The 17,701-nt window shown below is 61.7% G+C and overlaps 1 protein-coding gene across 3 annotated transcripts; it reads right to left on the bottom strand.

The window, feature by feature from the left end:
• Window positions 1–39: 39 nt before the first annotated feature.
• Window positions 40–16,538, bottom strand: PLEKHG5 (pleckstrin homology and RhoGEF domain containing G5; the record flags this gene model as incomplete). Of its 3 annotated transcripts, none has more annotated exons than XM_082856873.1 (20): window positions 16,404–16,538; window positions 9,409–9,538; window positions 8,403–8,505; window positions 7,958–8,018; window positions 7,507–7,598; window positions 6,922–7,058; window positions 6,495–6,640; window positions 5,688–5,918; window positions 5,421–5,609; window positions 5,023–5,118; window positions 4,279–4,329; window positions 3,771–3,920; window positions 3,305–3,415; window positions 3,027–3,176; window positions 2,806–2,943; window positions 2,520–2,639; window positions 1,778–1,910; window positions 1,569–1,684; window positions 1,290–1,477; window positions 40–820 (listed from the first exon to the last, which is right to left on the bottom strand). In XM_082856873.1, the coding sequence occupies exons 1-20, from the start codon at window positions 16,521–16,523 to the stop codon at window positions 40–42; spliced, it is 3,243 nt and encodes a 1,080-aa protein (XP_082712999.1). In that variant the 5' UTR covers window positions 16,524–16,538. The 3 variants fall into 3 exon arrangements, with proteins under 3 accessions (XP_082712999.1, XP_082713000.1, XP_082713001.1); XM_082856875.1 differs by lacking the exon at window positions 16,404–16,538 and having other exon boundaries at window positions 62–117; window positions 333–820; window positions 9,409–9,466; XM_082856874.1 differs by lacking the exons at window positions 4,279–4,329; window positions 16,404–16,538 and having other exon boundaries at window positions 9,409–9,466.
• Between the last annotated feature and the right edge of the window lie 1,163 nt (window positions 16,539–17,701).

Genomic DNA, 17,701 nt, shown 5'->3' with positions numbered 1-17,701 from the left:
CCCCCAGCACACTGGGCCACCTGTCCCAGGCCAGGCCACTCACGAGGCAGTGAGGGTGGAGTTAAGCAGCAGGGTGGTCCTGATTCGGTAGAGCTGGGCCAGCGTCAGCTTCCTGTGCTGGGCAGAGGTCCCTGGGGGGGGCTCAGGCTGGACCCTGGGTGAGGCCCCCGAGGACACCTCTCTGCTCCTCCTGGTGGGTCCTTTGGGCTCCCCAGCTGGGCAGCCGGCTCCACCCTCCAGCTCTGACAGCTCGGGGCCACTGCCAGGGCCTGGTGCCCCCTGGCAATCCCAGCTGGGCCCAGCTTCCTGAGGGGAGCCCTGAGTCCTGGTGCCAGGGACGGTAGCAGCCAAGCAGAGTTCCGACAGGCTGCGGCTAGGGGCTGGGGGCGCTCCACGGGTGGTGGCCCCCGACAGCAGCTGGAGGAGACTGGCCTCAGATTTGGACTTGAGCAGGTGGGGCAGACAGGGCAGCAGCTGGACAGGAGTGCGTCGGCGGAGGCGGGGCGAGGGTGGGGGTGAAGGGGCTCGCGATGACTCTGGGGGCCGGAGTGCTGGCTCCACCGTAGGGGCCGGGGCCATAAAATCTTGCAGGGAGGTCGGGGAGAGGGTGCCGTAGGCGGAGTCTATAGAGCAGGAGCGGCCATCCACTGGGCCCAGGGGCAGCAGCTCGCTGGTGGGCGTGACAGACGAGGCAGTGGTGCCGAGAGAGGTCTCGTCTGATTGGGAGCTGAAGGGGCCGCCCTCGAACTCGGGAGAGGACAGCATCCCCCCAGGCTCCACCACCACCATGGCCAGGGTCTCCGTGGAGCCATCCGAGACACTGTGGAGCCAAGAGGAGAGTCAGCCTAGCCCAAGGAAACCGCGATGGCCTGGTGCAGCCCAGGCTGGGCACTGCAGAAGTCTACAGCCTCTGCCCTCCTGGAGCTCAAGGCTCAAGAGATGGCAATCAGGTGGCACCTGAGCCCGCAACACAGGTATCAGTAATGGTGTCTGTCGCGACCACAGCATCTCCTGTTGGGTACGGTCTAAGAATCTTGAGCTCAGCTCCAGGCAGCTACCACTAATGGATCAGATTTGGCACTCAAGTTGAAAACCGTTTGCCATCCTCCCCTGGCCTCTGGTGGGAGACAGAGCCCCCGTCCCCACCCCCACTGGGTTCACATCATAAAGCCATTCAGAGGAAAGGGGTGTGACCAAGCCCTGTCCAGTGCTAATGGCCTCGGGGTCCAGAGTCCTGGCTGGAGTACCTGCCCTGCTCTGGCTTGCTAGGGGGTCCTGGGCGAACGTACCAGCGCTGCGAGTCGAGGCTGCTGCTGCTTTTGCGCAGGGCGGTAGGGGAACTGGCAGCCGACGCGCTGCTCTCCCCTCCTTCCTCGTCCTCGTCCTCGTCCTCTGGCCCGTCCTCCTCCTCTTCCAGGCTCTGCAGGTGCTGCTGGCTGCCTGGGTGCTCCTGCACACGCAGCTGCTGAAGCTGGCTCTGCGGGGGTGGGTGCGCAGGGCCCCAGCGGGCTGTGAGCAGCGGTCCCCACCAGGCTGCCCTGCCAGCCTGCCCACCGCTCTGCTCTCACCTGGGCATCATAGATGGCGTCCACCCAGCCACGGCACAAAGCCTGGCCGCTGGCCTGGAACGTGTAGGCCCCCACAGCACTGTGGAACTCGTTCAGGTAGATGAGAAGGAAGGACCCTGGTTAGGAAGAGCTCGCCTCAGTGCTGGCTGAGACCACGGCCCCCGCCCGTCCCAGGCCCTGCCCAGGGCCGGCGGGGCCGGGCTCCTCACCAGGGTCCCGAAGCTCCCGGCACACGATCTTTTCCACCAGCAGTGGTGGCCTGATCACCTTGGTCCTCTCTGCCTTCTTCACTGCCTTGGTCACCAAGAGCAGGTCGGTGAAGAGGAAGCAGTACACGTCCATCTGGGGGATGGGAGGCCGTGGGATCAGAAGCCAGAGGTCAGGGCCAGGGCAGGGACCCTCAGCCTGTCTGCGGCCACACCCTCTCCTGGGGGTACTGGTGTCAAACACCTCCCTTCCCCCACTCCCCACGAATCTGAGAGTAAACTTCAAATGAAGGGCGAGCCGAGTTTCTTTCATCAAGCTATATACTTGTGATTTATGCCCGTTAAAAGTTTACATTAAAGAGGAAAAGGAAGGTGGTTTTAAAATCACGCTTTGTAGGCTCCGGGTTACACAGTGCCTGAAACATTCCTAGCTCAGTAGCAAGACGCTGGGCTGTTCCTGTCCTGCTCACGGAAGGTGCCCCCTCCTTCCCACCAGGAACACATGTGGCACTGGCAAGTGGGCGAGAATGGCACCTGATGGGCTGGGACCCGGCTGCTGTATTTGTAAAGAGTAAACTGCAGCCAGATTATCATCCCTCAGACGATCACAAAAGTCACCAGTTCTTAACCTGCCACCCAGGTGACTGGGCCCCTAAGAATCACAAGCGGTCCCAAGGAAGGGGTGTTCGAAACCCACAGGGTGAGAGGGGGTGAGGTGAGGGCCCTGGGTGTGGGGTGGAGTCACCTTGCTGTCCTTCCCCTCCTTCATCCTCAGGCTCCCTTCCAGCAGCAGCTGGCGTGTCTCCTCAGGGGAGGCGCCAGGGATGGGTGCCGTCAGGTCCAGATGTAGAAATTCCTTCAGGAGCTGGGGGTTTGGGGGGGCAGGTGCAGGAGAGATCAGAGTCTGCCTCCTCATCTCAGCAGGGAGTCCTCCAGAGAGATTCCCAGCGTAGCCTCCCGTCTGTCTGCCAGTTTGGCCCTTCCTCGCTCCCAGCAGGGCCAGCGACCCCCGCACAGACGGAGGCGCCCACCTTGTCCACCTCGTCGTTGCTGCCCTCCACCACCTCGTAGGCGTCGATGCGGCTCACCACGGCCGCCAGCCGCTGCCTCTCCTGTCGCTGCCGCATGCACGCGTTCACGTGGTGGATGAAGCGCTCCACCGAGCCGATCTACGGGTGGGCCAGGGCAGTTCAGGTACAGGGTCGGGAGTTGCCGCAAGCCAGGGAAGGCCCCTGCCCGCCGCTCCAGTTACCATGGTGACGACGGCCTCCTTGGCGCGCGGCTCGTCGGTCTTCCTTAGCACTGACTTGAGCAGCAGCGGGTACTTGGTGAGCCGCTGGTGGGGCTTGGCCAGCATGTCGCTCAGCTTCAGCCGCTGGCACTGCTGGTGCTTCTCGGCCCACTGCGGCGGGGAGGCGGGGGCGGGGCTCATGACAGGCCACGCCCAGCGCCAGCCCCCCCTGCACCTGCCGCCCAGGTGGGCCCACCGTCCTGTGCCCGGGCCCAGCAGCGAGCCCCACCCGCCCTCACCGTGACGTAGGCCCGGAAGAGGTCATTGTCGCGTAGTAGGCCCCGCATGTACTCCATGCAGCCCTCCTCCTCCATGCAGTATCGGATGTAGGGCTTGAAGAGGGAGCCGAACTGGCGCAGGGCGAACAAGCACAGCACCCGTTACCGCGCACTCCCCGCGGGCTGCGCCCGGCAGGCACTCGCTCTTCCTTACTGCCTTTCGCGACCACCGCAGGGGGCAAGCTTATTATCCCTGTTTTCCACGTGAGGAAACTGAGCCTCAGCGAAAGCGATCACCCTCGGCCAGGTAGCAACGGTACACGGCCAGGTGGGGTTCACACCAGGGCAACCGATTCTGAATTCCACGCCTCTGACCACTAAGGGTCATTCGGGCCATCGGTCAGGGGGAGGCTGGGGTGGTGGGCAGATAGCATCGACGCCCCAGCCCCGCCTCAGTGTCCCTGCCTGCGTCCGACCCGGCCCGTACCATCTTAAAGCCTTTGAGGAAATCCCCGGGCTGCAGCAGCGCCCGCGTGCGCCGCGCCTTCTCCAGCACTGGCGCCATCACGCTGCCCCACAGCCCGCGGTGCAGCCGCGCGATCTCCGGGACGTTGCTGAACAGGCGCTCCGCCTCCACCTGTGGGTGGGTGGGAGGTGCGTTCGGCCCCGCCCCTCTACCGGGCCCCGCCCCTAGCCATCCCCCTCCCCTCCCCTCCCACCATCCGTAGGCCCCGCTCCCACCTTTCTTCAGCACGCCCCCATCCCCACCCCCTGGTTCCAGGCCCCGCCCCCTCACATACGCCCGTCGTTGGCTCCGCCCCCCGGCCGCCCCACCCTTTCTGCAGCCCCAGCCCCACCCCCTGAGGCCAGGCCCCACCCCTCACCTACTCCACCAGTCAGCCCCCGCCCCTGTCTGTCCCCTCCCTTGCTCCAGCCCCTCCCCCCTCCCCGCTACTTTCTGGTACTGTCCCCCCCACCCCCAGGCCCTGTCGCACCTCACACAGCAGCCCTGACTCTTGCAGATTCAGGAGGCAGCACAGGAACAGCTGTGGGGGGCAGGGAGCACTGCAGCTGGTGAGGGGGGGGGTCCCAGTCCCGACGCCCCACCCAGACTCTTAGGCTCCCCTCTACCCCTTCCCCATCCTGGGAGTGCCTGAGGCAGCCTGGGACAGAGAGGGTTCACGCTTTGAGAAAAGACGTTCCCCACCGCCCACCTGGGGGTGCCCCTGCCCAGGCCCCTCCTGGAGGGAAGCTCTGGGACACTGCCCTTGCAGCCACACCTGGAACTCTCTCCTCCACCTGTGCCCTGGCTCAGTCCGGAGTTTCTGCCCGGAGGGTGCCTTCCTTGAACCCACAAGCCCAGGACAGGTGCTCCCCCAAGGTCGAAGTCCCTACACACAGCCCCCAGTGCCTACCCATTCTGCCTCCTCATCTAGGGTGTGGGCTGCTGGGCACCTGGCACATAGCAGGTGTTTAGAAACAGCCGATGAAAGGATGAGTCAAAGGATGAGGTCTGTATTAATCAGCTCAACCTAGCAAACTCGCCCCAAGCCCCCTCGCAGGTTCCCCGGGGCCCCTGGGAATCACCTCCACCCCAGGGTGTGGCCCTTCTCCCACTTCCCTTCCCCTCTGTTGCTTGGCACCTCCTTCTGCAAAGGCCCAAACTCTGCTCAGGGGCACCCAGAGGAGGCCACGGGGGGCGGGTAGGCAGAGTGGCTCTGGGCCCACCCCATACTCACGTTGGTGATCACCCTCAGTTTCTTAATGTAGGAGGCCTCTGTGTGCAGAAGCTCCCACACCGCCTCCTGCTGGTGGCACTGCCGCCGGGTCAGCTTCTGTGGGAAGGGCAGGGTATCTCCAGGAGCCCCCACGTGTGCCGGGATGGCCAGAGCAGGGGGAGAAGGGTGAACGGCCCTGCACGCAACCTTTTTCCCAGCTGAGACACAGAGGTCCCCCAAGTTCTGGGCCAGGCACAGTTTCACCTTGCCTGAGTTCCTCCAAAGTGGGTTAACGGTGAGAGCAGCCTGGCAGGGCTGTCCCGTGGAACATCCCGTCGCCCTAGGAAGGGCCCCGTGGAGCAGGGGGATAACGTGCCCCTTTCCTTGAGGAGGGAGGAAAGGCTTCGGGCGGCACCCACCTCGTGGCCATCGATGAGCTCCCGCCAGCTGTCCTCCAGCCGCAGGCAGGCGTCGTCCTCGTACTCCTCTTCGTCACCTTCCTCCTCCCATGAGTCATGGTCAAAGCACAGCCTCCGGGGCAGCCTGGGCAGCCCAAAGAGGCTATAGGCGTGCAGCTTGCCCTCCAGCTGCTCCAGCTTGGCCACCTCCTGAAAGGAGGCCTGTGGTCAGGGTCGGGGGTCAAGGCCAGCCAGCTGCCCTGCCCCAGGGCCCACGGGCCCACATACCCGGCCAAAGGTGCTGGTGCTGGGGCCTGAGCTGAAGAAGCCGCTGAAGCGACTGGCCGCCCGGTTCTTCCAGCTGTCACTGCCGCCACTGCTGCTGCTGCCGCTACTGCTGCCGCTGCCGCTACTGCTGCCGCTGGGCAGAGAGCAGCTGGAGGGCGCTGGGGGCTCCTGCCCAGGGATGCTCGCCTCCCCCAGGAACTCCGACATGTTCTTGCGTCGGCGGCCAGGGGCCTGGTCAGGGAGCGGGCGTCAGGGCCAGACCCCCACAGCCCCACCCCATGGTGGGTTTCCAGGGCCTCGGCCAGCCTGGGAGGCAGGAGGGTCTCTGCACACCCCCGCACCCTGGGGCGCCGCCTCTCCTGAGACCTACACGTGCTCTGGGGGCCGGAAGGTCCAGACAGACGCAGCTGGATCCCCCTCCCGCCTGCCGCCCCAGCCAGCAGCATGAAGCAGGTGGGGAGAACACACAGAGGCACACACACACACTCAGACGCACTCAGCAGCCCAGGTCCAAGTGGATCCCCGACACACACTCATGAACACAACCAGTGACACACAAAGTCGCGCTCCCCACGCGATGTCTGCTTAGACACACACACACACACAGACTCCTCGGGCACAAGCAGACTCTCAGAGACGAGGCCCATCACCGTGGGGTATGGTTCGATCCAGTGAGGGCCCCGTATCCTCAAAGCCAGCCCCATTTCCCAGAAGCGGAAAGTAAAGCCCCCAGAGGGAGCAGCGAGGCGCCCAGGTGACTTCCCCTGGCCCCTCGCCGTCCCCAGGCCTGACACAGCCCCTCCTCACCAGGATGTCCAGGCTCTCCCGGCGGCTCTGCGGGTCCACACGCTCCTGGGTGGGGGGCCCGGCCCCGGCTGGCCGCAGGATTGGCAGACTCAGGGGCTTGGAGTCCTTCACCCCCTGCTCCACCTTCCCCTCGTCCCCTGGCTTGGCTGGGGTGGCATTAGGGACAAGGAGAGGTCCTCAACGCCCAGGCCCAGTGGAGAAGGGGGCCCCAGTACCCTCTCCCCCAAGGATCCAAACCAAGGCCTGGCTGCCCTCCCCTGAAGCCCCGCCCTGCCAACGCCTGGCACTGCCGCCCAGCAGAGACACCTGTATGGTAATGAGCTTGCTCAAGGCCATGGCCAATGGGAACCTGAGCCTGGGAAGAAGCACCCTCCCCAAGGGACCCAGCCATGCCCCAGCTACCCGACCCATCTAGTCATCTGCTCACCTTTGACCCGCAGGTAGTGTCCCCCGAACCTGTAGGCCTCAAAGGTGAGGGACAGGGGCGTGTTGGACTGGTCCAGGTAGATATCCACTTTGCCCAGCGCAATGCCCTTCCTTTCAAATACTGGCAGCAGCACCTCCCTGCCCGGGACAGGAGGTGCGCGTGTGCTGGGGGCAGTCACGCGAACCTCCACCCTGTCCACAGCCCCAGCGCCACCCTGCCCGCCCAAACGGAAAAGGAGACACCCAGGGGATCACACACAGGTCCGTACGCACACACACACCTGTCCACAGAGGTTCACGCTCCTGCATGCATCTACACACGAGACAACACGCCCCTGCCCTCACACGTTCACGTCTGCACACCAGGGCAGACAGACACCGTTGCGTGTCCGTCGACACCTGTTCACCCCCGCAGGACTAGGCCACGCGCAGGGGCTGGGACACAAACACGGCACCCAGGCCCTCACTGCACATGGGTGGGGTGCCCACAGGTGGGGGACATGCTTGTTCACAGGCCACCACACACAGTCACACCTGCAGGAGGCCACACCTGCCCCCCAGCCCCGTTCTCCCCACCAAGCCCTACCCCAGCGACTTCTTCTTCATGGCTGGTACGATCTCTGTCTCAATATCCACGTTCAGGTCAAATTTCAGCGTGAAGCACTCCTTGCTTGGGTCCTGACAGGACAGGGGGTCTCAGTTCTGCACCCCTCGCCCCCTAGCCTCCCCACCCCAGGGTTCCGGATGGGAGCCCCAGCAGGGAAGTGAACGCAGGGATCTCCCAGCCCTCTTCCATCCCAGGGAGGCACCCGGCATCCCTCCGTGGAGGCAGGGGCTGCTGGAGCATCCCCCACCTGGGCTAAGGTAAGCAGGGCTGGGCTACAGGGCTGGGTGGCAAGGGAGGGACACGTTCACTCCAGGCCCCCTCCCTGGTCCTGGAACTTAGAGCAGACGGGCCCAGCCTCGGGAACGGAGGAAAGGGCCCGGGAGGGGCAGAGGCTGTGGGCGCCTGCTCTGCCGGCCTGGGGGCTCCTTACATCTGTGTGTCTCCTCCAGGCTTTCTTCTTGGAGAGCTTCAGGCCTGTGCTCTTCCGGTCCCTGCAAGAAAGCCGGTGAGGGCAGAGGTTGGAGGCGTGGGTGGGCGCTCACCAGGGTGGGATATGGGCGGGCCCCAGCTGGCTGCCCACCCCTTGCTGGCCCTAGGAGACCAGGTAACTCAGGTTCGCTCAGGCAAGCCAGGACTCACGAGGGGCTGTTCGCCCTCTGGTGGCCGACCTGGGAGTCACACCCAGCGGTACCTCGTCAGGTAGAGTCTGATCCCAGAAGCCCTGGAGGCTCACCCTCCAGGAATCCGGGCAGCAGCAGGGGCCAGGCGGGGTCTCCAGTCAGCTCTGCTGAAGCCTCTGGTCCCCGGCTCTGTGATCTGAGACCCAGCCTTGGGACCCCCCGGGTGTCTGCCGTGCCCACCAACCCCTCACCTACCCCTTGCCATCCACAGAGCTCTCTTCCTCCTCCTCTATGTCCACTGCAGGGCTGGTGCGCGGGGGGCATGACCGGGTGGACACATTCCGAGCCAGGACAGAGCCTTCGGTGTAAAGTGGGAGTGGGGTTGTGCCTGCTCCCTCCCTGGCCCCGTCCTTAGCCTCCCAACACAGCCGACTCCAGAGGGACCAGGGCCTGCTACCGACCTTCGGACCCCACCCCAAACTAGCCAGGGCCCCTCAGTTCTGTGAGGGGAGGGACTCAGTCACTGCTTATCATCATCCACCCCCAGACTCAAAAAGACACAAGGGCCCTGGATGACACCCCAGGTGATGCCCCACCCCCAGTACAAGTCTGCCTCAGTTTACCCATCTATTAAATAGGGATAAAGAAGCCCTGCCTCTGGGATTGTTGCAGGAAGGAACCAAAGTCCATGGCTCTTTCTTGCAGGTGTCCCCTCCCCCACCACGGTGACCACACCCAAAGTCCCAGGAGGCCCTGGCAGAGGGGACGAGTCCTTTGGTCCCTCTGACCAGCTGGGAAAGTAGACCAGAGCCACCCCAGCACAGCCAGTTGGCAGTAGGCCGGGGCCAGGTCCCTTTTCAGCAGGAGGGGTTTCTTGTTTCCTGCTGCAAGTTCCTTCCGACCTGCCCATCCCCACCCTACCCTCTGCTCACGGGCTGCCTGGCAGGAGAATCTGCCCAGAGATCCCCTGCCCTGAGGACAAGAGGGCAGGGACAGAGGCGGGGGCAGCTGTGGGAGGCGCAGACCCATCGAGAAGGACCCGCACCTGGTGGAGACAGACCCGCCTTCGAGCTGGGCCGGTCCCCAACTTTTTCTCTTGTTAAAAAACTTGTGAAACAAAAGGGACGGCAGTGGACTTGGGTTTCATCGTTTACAGTCAACTCGTGTCCTTCTGATGGCCCTGTCGTGATGCCGACAGTTAGCAGGCCACTGTGCCCCCAGGCAGGGAGCTCTAGGGGCTGGGCGCCCTCCCCGTGCTCACCTTGCGGGGGCAGGTCGAAGCGGACGTGCCCATCATAATGCATGGCACCGTGGAACTTGCTGTCACAGGCCTCGCAGAGGCTGAGGGGGCCCCGGCGGTGCAGCTGCTGGCAGTCGGCGTGGTGGCATATCTGTGAGGGGAACGATGGGGGGGTGGGGTGGACCCAGACCACTGCAGTACATGGGGCTCCTGGCCCCTATGGGGGCGACTCTTCAGGTCCGACCATCCACGCCCCACAGAGTGCCCGTCAAACGCTTCCCGAGCGCCTGCTAGGTGTCCATTCTGGGAGATGCAGAGAAAGCAAAGCGCTGCCCGCAAGGAACGCGATGCCAAAGGGGAGACTTCAAGTAGGTAACCACGAGGCGGGTGCTCCCAGGGCCTCTGCCGGAGCGCACGCAGAAAGGGCACCAAAAAGTGGAGGTGGGGCTGGCAGCTGGTTTGCCCAACTCAGTGTCTGAAACAGAATACCTCCCCCTCCTCCCTGCCCAGGGCCTCTGCCCTCGATTCTATGACCTGTGTGGCCCCCGAACAGCTGACCCCGCCTGGATTTCTAAGTTAGGGTGTGAAGGGGACTATGGAGGATTCAGGGAATGGTGTTGGCTTCTGGGTGCCTATGTGGTACCCAAGGCCCGTTGCTTAGTGACAGGATCCCAGACTTACCCAATCGCCCCAGGCTACTCTCATCCCCACCACCATGGATGACTGTCCTATCTTCTCCAACCCCCAACCCTCCCTAACTCACTCCCCACCAACCCGACTGCCTACTTTTCTAGGGAAACAGAAGCCATCAGAAGGCGGTCCATGAGCTCCTACCACCACGTCCACCCCCCTGCCCCGGGCTACAGGGGCTTTGCCCTGCTCCAATCCTAGGCCAGTTTTCCACCGAAACCCCCCTCTCCAGCCTAAGAACCAGGACCCCGCTCAGCATTCATCCCTCTCACTGGATCATTCCCACGGGCAAACCAACCTGTTTCTCTCCTTCCCTTTAGAGCTAAACTCACCCTTCCTGTTCTTTCCTCCCATTACCCTCTATTTTCTTTCTCCCTGAATTTTTGTTTCAAAATATTTCAAACCTACAGAAAGTTATAAGAATAGTACAATGACATCCATACACCCTTCTGGCTTCCCCAGTTGTTCACATTTGCCACACTGGCTCATGACCCCCTTCCCCTGGGGAGGAAATCATGACACCACCTGAGAACACAGACCTGCTCATGCAGAACCACAACACAACTGTCACACTTGGGAAACTGAGCAATGATACTTAGTCCACCTAGAGTCTACCTTGGCATTTTCCCAACTGTCTAAATAATGTCCTTTATAGATTTTTTTTCCCACATGGGATCCAATCAAGGTTCACATGTACATTTGGTTTTTGTCTGTTTATCCCTTTAAGAATGAATGCCCGGGGACTTCCCCGGTGGCGCAGTGGATAAGACTCCACGCTCCCAATGCAGGGGGCCCGGGTTTGATTCCTGGTCAGGGAACTAGATCCCACATGCATGCCTCCCCTAGGACTTCGCATGCCACAACTAAAGAGCCTGTATGCCGCAACTAAGGAGCCTGCCCGCCACAACTAAGGAGCCCACGTGCTGCAACTAAGGAGCTGGCAAGCCGCAACTAAAGAGTCCACCTGCCACAACTAAGCCCCGGTGCAAAATAAATAAACATTAAAAAAAAAAAGAATGAATGCCCAGGACTTCCCTGGTGGTCTAGTGGTTGAGAATCCGCCTTCCAATGCAGGGGACGCGGGTTCGATCCCTGGTCAGGGAACTAAGATCCCACATGCTGCGGGGCAACTAAGCCGGCATGCCACAACTGAGAGCCGATGAGCCAAAAATAAATAAATAAATAAAAATTAAAAAAAAAGAATGAACGCCCTAGTTTTTCCCCCCCGTCTTTCATGACACTGATATATTTGAAGCAGCCAGGCCAGCTGGCAGAAAGGTCCTCCACGTGGACTTGTCTGGAGGTCTGGGGTAGTTTCAGGCTGAGCATTTGGGCCAGGACGCCAGAGGGTGGACTGTGTCCTCCTCAGCGTGCCCTGGTGTCAGGTCACCTGGGGATCTCGCTGTACTTTGTAAAGTCGCATTCTCTCTTTGTAATGAGGAAGTCATCTTGGGGTGACACTTTGAGATACCCTGCTGCCCAGCAATCGCACACTCCAGGGCTTTAGCCCTTGTTGATGGCTTTTGCCTAAATCAGTTATTACTACGACGGCTGCAATTGGAGATTTTCTAATTCTTCCATTTTCCCTCAGACCCTCTCCCGTCAAGCTTTGGCCCCCTCCCCAACTCACTCTTCTCAGGTCCCCAGTGATGTCCACGTTTCTGAGTCCTCTCGTCTGTTCTCCCAGGACCCAGCATTTGACACAGGTGGTCTCTTGGGAACCATTTCTTCCTCGGCCCCCAGGACCCGTGCTCTGCTGGTTCCCTCCCCTCTCAGTCCCCTTGCCTCCTTCCTGCTCTCGCACCATCCGTGGACCCCTTCTCATTTCATTCACATCCACCCTCCAGTGACTCAGTCACTCTCATGGGGAGGGCTCCCACAGTGAACTCTCCAGCCGGACCAAGCAGCTCAAACTTAAAACGTCTGCACAGGGACTTCCCTAGTGGCGCAGTGGTTAAGAATCCACCTGCCAATGGAGACCCGGTCCAGGAGGATCCCACGTGCCTCGGAGCAACTAAGCCCATGCGCCACAACTACCGAGCCTGCGCTCTAGAGCCCACGAGCCACAACTACTGAGCCCGCGAGCCACAACTACTGAAGCCCACACGCCTAGAGCCCGTGCTCCGCAACAAGAGAAACCACCGCGATGAGAAGCTCGCACACTGCAACGAGGAGTAGCCCCCACTCGCGCAGAACTAGAGAAAGCCCATGCACAGCAATGAAAACCCAACCCAGACAAAAATAAATACATTTATAAAAAAAATAAAACGTCTGCATGAGCTCCTGAACTTTTCCACGCAGCACCGTCCATCTCAATTACTAGCAACACCTTCCGGGGGTGGTGATGTTATGGGTTGAATTGTGTCCCTCAAAAAGACAGGTTCAGTCCTAACCCCCAGCGCCACAGAACGTGACCTTATTGGAAAGATGGGCATTGCAGATGTCATTCATTAAGTTGAGGTCATACTGGGGTCTGCAATCATACAGCATAGAGTACGGAGTAACCGTATGACTACTGTCCTTAAAAGAAGAGGAGAAGAGACACAGAGATGGGACACCCAGGGAGGAGGCCATGTGACAATGGAGGCAGCAACGAGACTGAGGCACCTACAAGCCAAGGAATACTGAGGAGCTCCTAGACGTGCCAGAAGCTGTGAGAAGCAAGGGAGGATCCTACCCTGGAGCCTTCAGCGGGAGCACGGCCGGCCCACACCTTAATTGCAGACTTCTGGCCTCAGAACTGAGAGAACAAGCTTCTGTTGCTCTAAAGCCACCCTGATCTGTTACGGCAGCCCGAGGAAAAGAATACATTAGGCCAAACACCTTGGGGACACCCATGATCTTTCTGTTACTCCCCCACTCAGGCAAACACTTCTGCGGGCTCCACCCGCAGATATTAAATCCGTAGCTTCAACCCGGCCACCCTCTCCAGGCTACCTCAGGCCCCGGCCCCAGCCCCCAGGGCCTCTTAGCGGGGTGACAAGGCCTCAGAGCTGGTCTCCCTGCTTCCGCCCTGGACCCCAGTCTGCTCTCCGTGAGCGGCCACAGTGGACCCAGGTCAAAGAGGAGTCACACGTACCTCCTCAAAACCCCGCAGCGGCTGCCCATCTCCTGCCGAGGCTGGTGACCTCAGGGGCCTCCGCTCCTGCTCTCCCATCCTGGCTCTGTCCACCGCGCCCACCAGCCTCCCGCCTTCCGATGTGCTTCTTCGGACGTGCTCCACCGCTGAGCCTGGGCTTCTGCTAATCCCCCAGCCTGAAATGCTTTTCCTCAGACGCTGAGATAACCAACCAGCCGCCTCCCTTCCTGCAGACCTTCACTCACAAGTCCTCGTCTCACCCTTCTAAGGTTTCATTCCTCTGCGCTCCCGGTCACCTCCTCCACCCCGCCGCCCTTCTCTCCTGCAGGCTTCCCACTGGTGGACAGTCCGTGCGCTTCACTTTGTTGCCTCCACACCGCCAGCACTACAAGGACAGCAATTTTGGCCCGTCGGGCTGGCTGCCTGGTCGCCAGTCCTAGCCGCTCAATAAATACTGGTTCAATTATTAAGTAGCGTGATGGAGGATCACTGGAGATCTTGGCTGGAGAGAGTCCGATCAGAGATTTTCAAGATGACAGACAGGGTGAGGATGGGTTAGACAGCAGAGAAAGTGGCCCGAGAGAGGAGGAAAGAGGGAGCTGAAAAAGTCTGATCATTGATAACATGGTCCTCATGTGCCTGGGGCTGCACTGAGGGAATCCTCATCCCAGAAGGTGGGGGCTACGATTGTCTGTACTTTACAGATGAGGAAAGTGAGGCTCAGAGTGGTTAAGTAACTTGTCTAAGGTCACACAGCCAGTGGAGTCAGAACTTGAACCCAGGGTAGGTAGCTTCAGAGCCCACATTTTCACCACATTCACACCATCTCTTGGGTAGTGGAGAAGGGAGCGAGGAGTGGGGGAGGCTGGCTTCGGGCCAGCCTGGGGGGCTAAGGAGACAAGAGGAAATCAGTTACATTGAATAGTTTTATGGTTGACGTTTTGGCTCTTGTGTCCCTTCCACTCCTCCATCACACAGAAAGGGAACACGGACACAGAAATGACAGCTGGCAGGAGGCAGACTACAGAAGCCACTTGCTCCAGGGGGGTCTGGCTTCTGGGGGGCTGGGCCCTGGGCATTATGGCCCACATTCCCGATGGCAGCCGGAGCACCAGGCGCCCCACACTTCCACACCCTTCTTGAGGGGTCTTCAAGTGTGTTCTCGGTGCTGGAGGCAAGGGTGCGGGGCACTCTAAGCAGAGCAGCTGTTTCTATCTTCACTCGATCTACTGCTAAAGTGTGAGGACTCCCCTGGCGATCCAGTGATTAAGACTCCACGCTTCCACTGCCGGGGGCACGGGTTCAATCCCTGGTCGGGGAACTAAGATCCTGCACGCCGCGTGGTGTGGCCAAAAGACTAAACAAACAAACAAACCTAAACTTTTTTTTTTTTTTTTTTTTTGCGGTACGCGGGCCTCTCACTGTTGTGGCCTCTCCCATTGCGGAGCACAGGCTCCGGACGCGCAGGCCCAGCGGCCATGGCTCACGGGCCCAGCCGCTCCGCGGCATGTGAGATCCTCCCGGACCGGGGCACGAACCCGTGTCCCCTGCATCGGCAGGCAGACTCTCAACCACTGCGCCACCAGGGAAGCCCCCAAAACATTTTTTAAAAAGTGTGAAAACCCCTATTCTCCTCCATGGCTCGCACCCCACCCTCTGGCATCCCCAGGGCACTTCTGACAGAGGGCCTAGCTTTGCAGATGCTGGGACCCACGGCCGTGAGCATCACCTCTTGACAACAAATCTGGGGAAAGCACATGTCTTTTCCTCCCAGGAGTCCCACAGCCTGCCAGCTCGGCAGCCCTCTTACCCTCTGTGTCCAGCCTGGCAGCCAGGCTGGCACAGGTGCCCCCTGACCCCTTCCAGGCCTCTCGCCATTTCCCTGACAGCTTCATTTTTCTGGTTCTAGGCTTGGCATTGGGCAGTGGGACTGCGGACCTACCAGCTGCCCAGGCCCTGGTCTCCTGCCTGGACATGGCAGGAGCCATGCTAGGTTGTAAAGGTTTGGGTGGGGGCGGTCTCTGGGACCCTTCCAGCCCAAGTCCCTGGTTCTGTGCCACAATTTCGTTTTTAAACCAATCCAGTATATAGATGGCAGATTTCACAAAGATTCACTCTTTAAGGCAGATTTAGCATTCAACAAATATTTATCAAGCACCTTCTATGTACCCTGCCCTGCAAGGGCACTGGGCTGGAGAGACTCGGGAATATTCATTTCCCAGCACCGTGCTGGGCCTTGTTTAACTCCGCCACAGCTTCTCCTTCTCCTCTTGCTACTACTATTACTACCAGACACTAATAATAATAATAATAATAACGACGGGAACCCAGCTGGTGGCTGACCCCCTCTGCTCCCATCCTCCCAGCAGCCCCCAGGCTCAGGGACACCAGGGGCGATGTGAGTCAGGCCCAGGATCTGAAGCAGGTGAGTATTCAGCAGGTTTGGTTGAGGATGAAGTTCCGAGAACCCCCCTCGGGCGGGCAGAGCCCACACTGTTTGCTCCTCACCCCTTCTCTCACCTCCATCCCCTCCAGGGTTGGGCGTCTCCCCAGCACTATAGCAAGGCAGCCCCTTCCCAAAGCCAGATTCTTGGGCCTCTTCTCTCAGACCCAGGGTCTACTCCCCACCTCCTTGCTGCCCACCACGCCCACCCTCTGAGGGTAACAGCACCCCAGCCAGCCAGAGACGGACAGCAGGGTCCAGGACCAAAGGTCCCCAGGACTCAGCCAGAGAGGGGCGAGCCCACCAGATAGAACAGCCAGGTCACGCTGCATCTCCACAGCCAAAGAATGGACCACAATTTTACAAATAACAGGGGGCCGGGCCCTTTGGGGATCATGGTCTAGGCTGATCCCCACAGGGATGGGGGCACAAGAAGTCAGTCTTCCCTGTCACACCAGGGTGTTGGCCAGAGGCAGGAGTAGAACGGGTGTGGGCAGGGCCTGGGCAGAGGAAGGAAAGGGGGAGGGGTGGCCCAGTCCAGGGCCTGGGACCCACAGGTGTGTCCGGAGTCAGCCCCAGACACAAAAGGCCAGGCGCTGGCGGTCTCCTCCGCTGCCTGGCACCCTTGGTGCCGGGGTGGGGGACACATCCCAGGCCCCCAGCCCCTCATCGCCCCCCGCACCCCCGCGGTGTGCACCCGGGGCAGGGGTCTCGGCCGCCGCCTGCCCATCCGCTTAGAGACGCGCGCGGACGAGGGCGCGCGCACCCGCCCCGGCCTCCCCGCCCGGCCCCCCGCTCCCCTACCTGGTCTTCCCCGTGGCGGTCGCGACCCCCCGCCCAGCCGGGCTCGGAGTCCCGGGAGGGCAGCCCGGGGCTCGGCCTGGAGGCCGCGCGGCGCCCGGAGACGCCGGGTCCCGTCCCCATGGCGGCCGGAGGAAGCGGCGGTCTGCGCCGCCCGCCGGACAAAGCGCGGAGCCCCGCTTCCTGCCATTGTGCGGCCGCGCCCGCCCGCTGAGCGCGCCGGGACCCCGGGGGCGGGGAACACCCACCCTCCCGCCCGCAGCCCGGCTCTGACCCCCGGCCCAAAGGTCCCGGGCTCAGAGGGTCCCTCCCGGACCTCCTCCTTCCTCCAGGGGAACTCCTTGGATGCCGGGGGCAGGGGGCCCGCCGGTGACAAACGCCCTCGCCTTGACTGCGGAATCCCGGCCCCCGCCCAGTCCCGCGGGCGCCCCACTCTGCTCAGACCTCCATCCCGACCCCAACGCAAACGGCTGGGGCACAGGAGATCCCTCCCGGCCGAAAGGGCATCTCAGTCCCTTCCCCTCAGCCCTGGGGACCCCCGCCCCAGAGCCTCAGCCCGGGGGACCTCTTCCCCCTCCCCTGAGGGAGCTCCCTTAATGCTGGCGGCAGAAAAGGGGGGACCAGACCAGGGACACATCCCTCTCCGGGTCCTCAGACCCCCGCTCCCTGTCCAGCCCCGAGGACATCTGTCTCTGCTCTGACCACCGACTTCCCCGCCTCAGCCACAGCCGGCGCTCACAGGCCCTCCTGAGGGTCCTCTTAGTGCCCGCCCACAATCCAAGCGACTCAGAGCCTGAGCCCGGGGGACCCCCGCTCCCACTGCCCAGGCCAGTGGTGCTGGCAGAGGAGCAGAGGGGCGCCGGTGACCACAGGTGGAGGCGGCGGGCAGAAGGCAGGCGCGCGGGGCGGAGAGGGTAGTCCTTGGGGAGCCTCCAGGAGCACAGTGAGACGGGGGTGTCGCGGAAAACCCCGCAGCCCAACTCAGCTTTCTGTGAGGCCCCTGCTGCTGCGGGCTGGTCCCTCCGGCCCAGGGGCCACGCGGGAGCTTCCGGGTGCCCTACCGCCAGGGGGCGCTCATCAGAGACTGGCGAGGACGCCGACCAGGATTGGGGTGCCGGGGTCCCCACTGTAGGTTGTCAAAGCGCTTTTACACTCATTCCTGGGAGGCGGAGGCGGGCACTGTTATCTTCATTCATCGCGTGGCGGATAAAGTGAGGGAAAAGTCCACAGGCAGGACTGACACCCAGACTTTTGACTCTGATTCTGGAATAGCCTCCCTGGGGAACTCCTCAGGACCCATG

This window comes from Leucopleurus acutus (assembly GCF_964270905.1).
Source record: "Leucopleurus acutus genome assembly, chromosome: 2".
NCBI lineage: Eukaryota > Metazoa > Chordata > Mammalia > Artiodactyla > Delphinidae > Leucopleurus > Leucopleurus acutus.
This window is presented reverse-complemented; position numbering and strand designations above follow the sequence as displayed.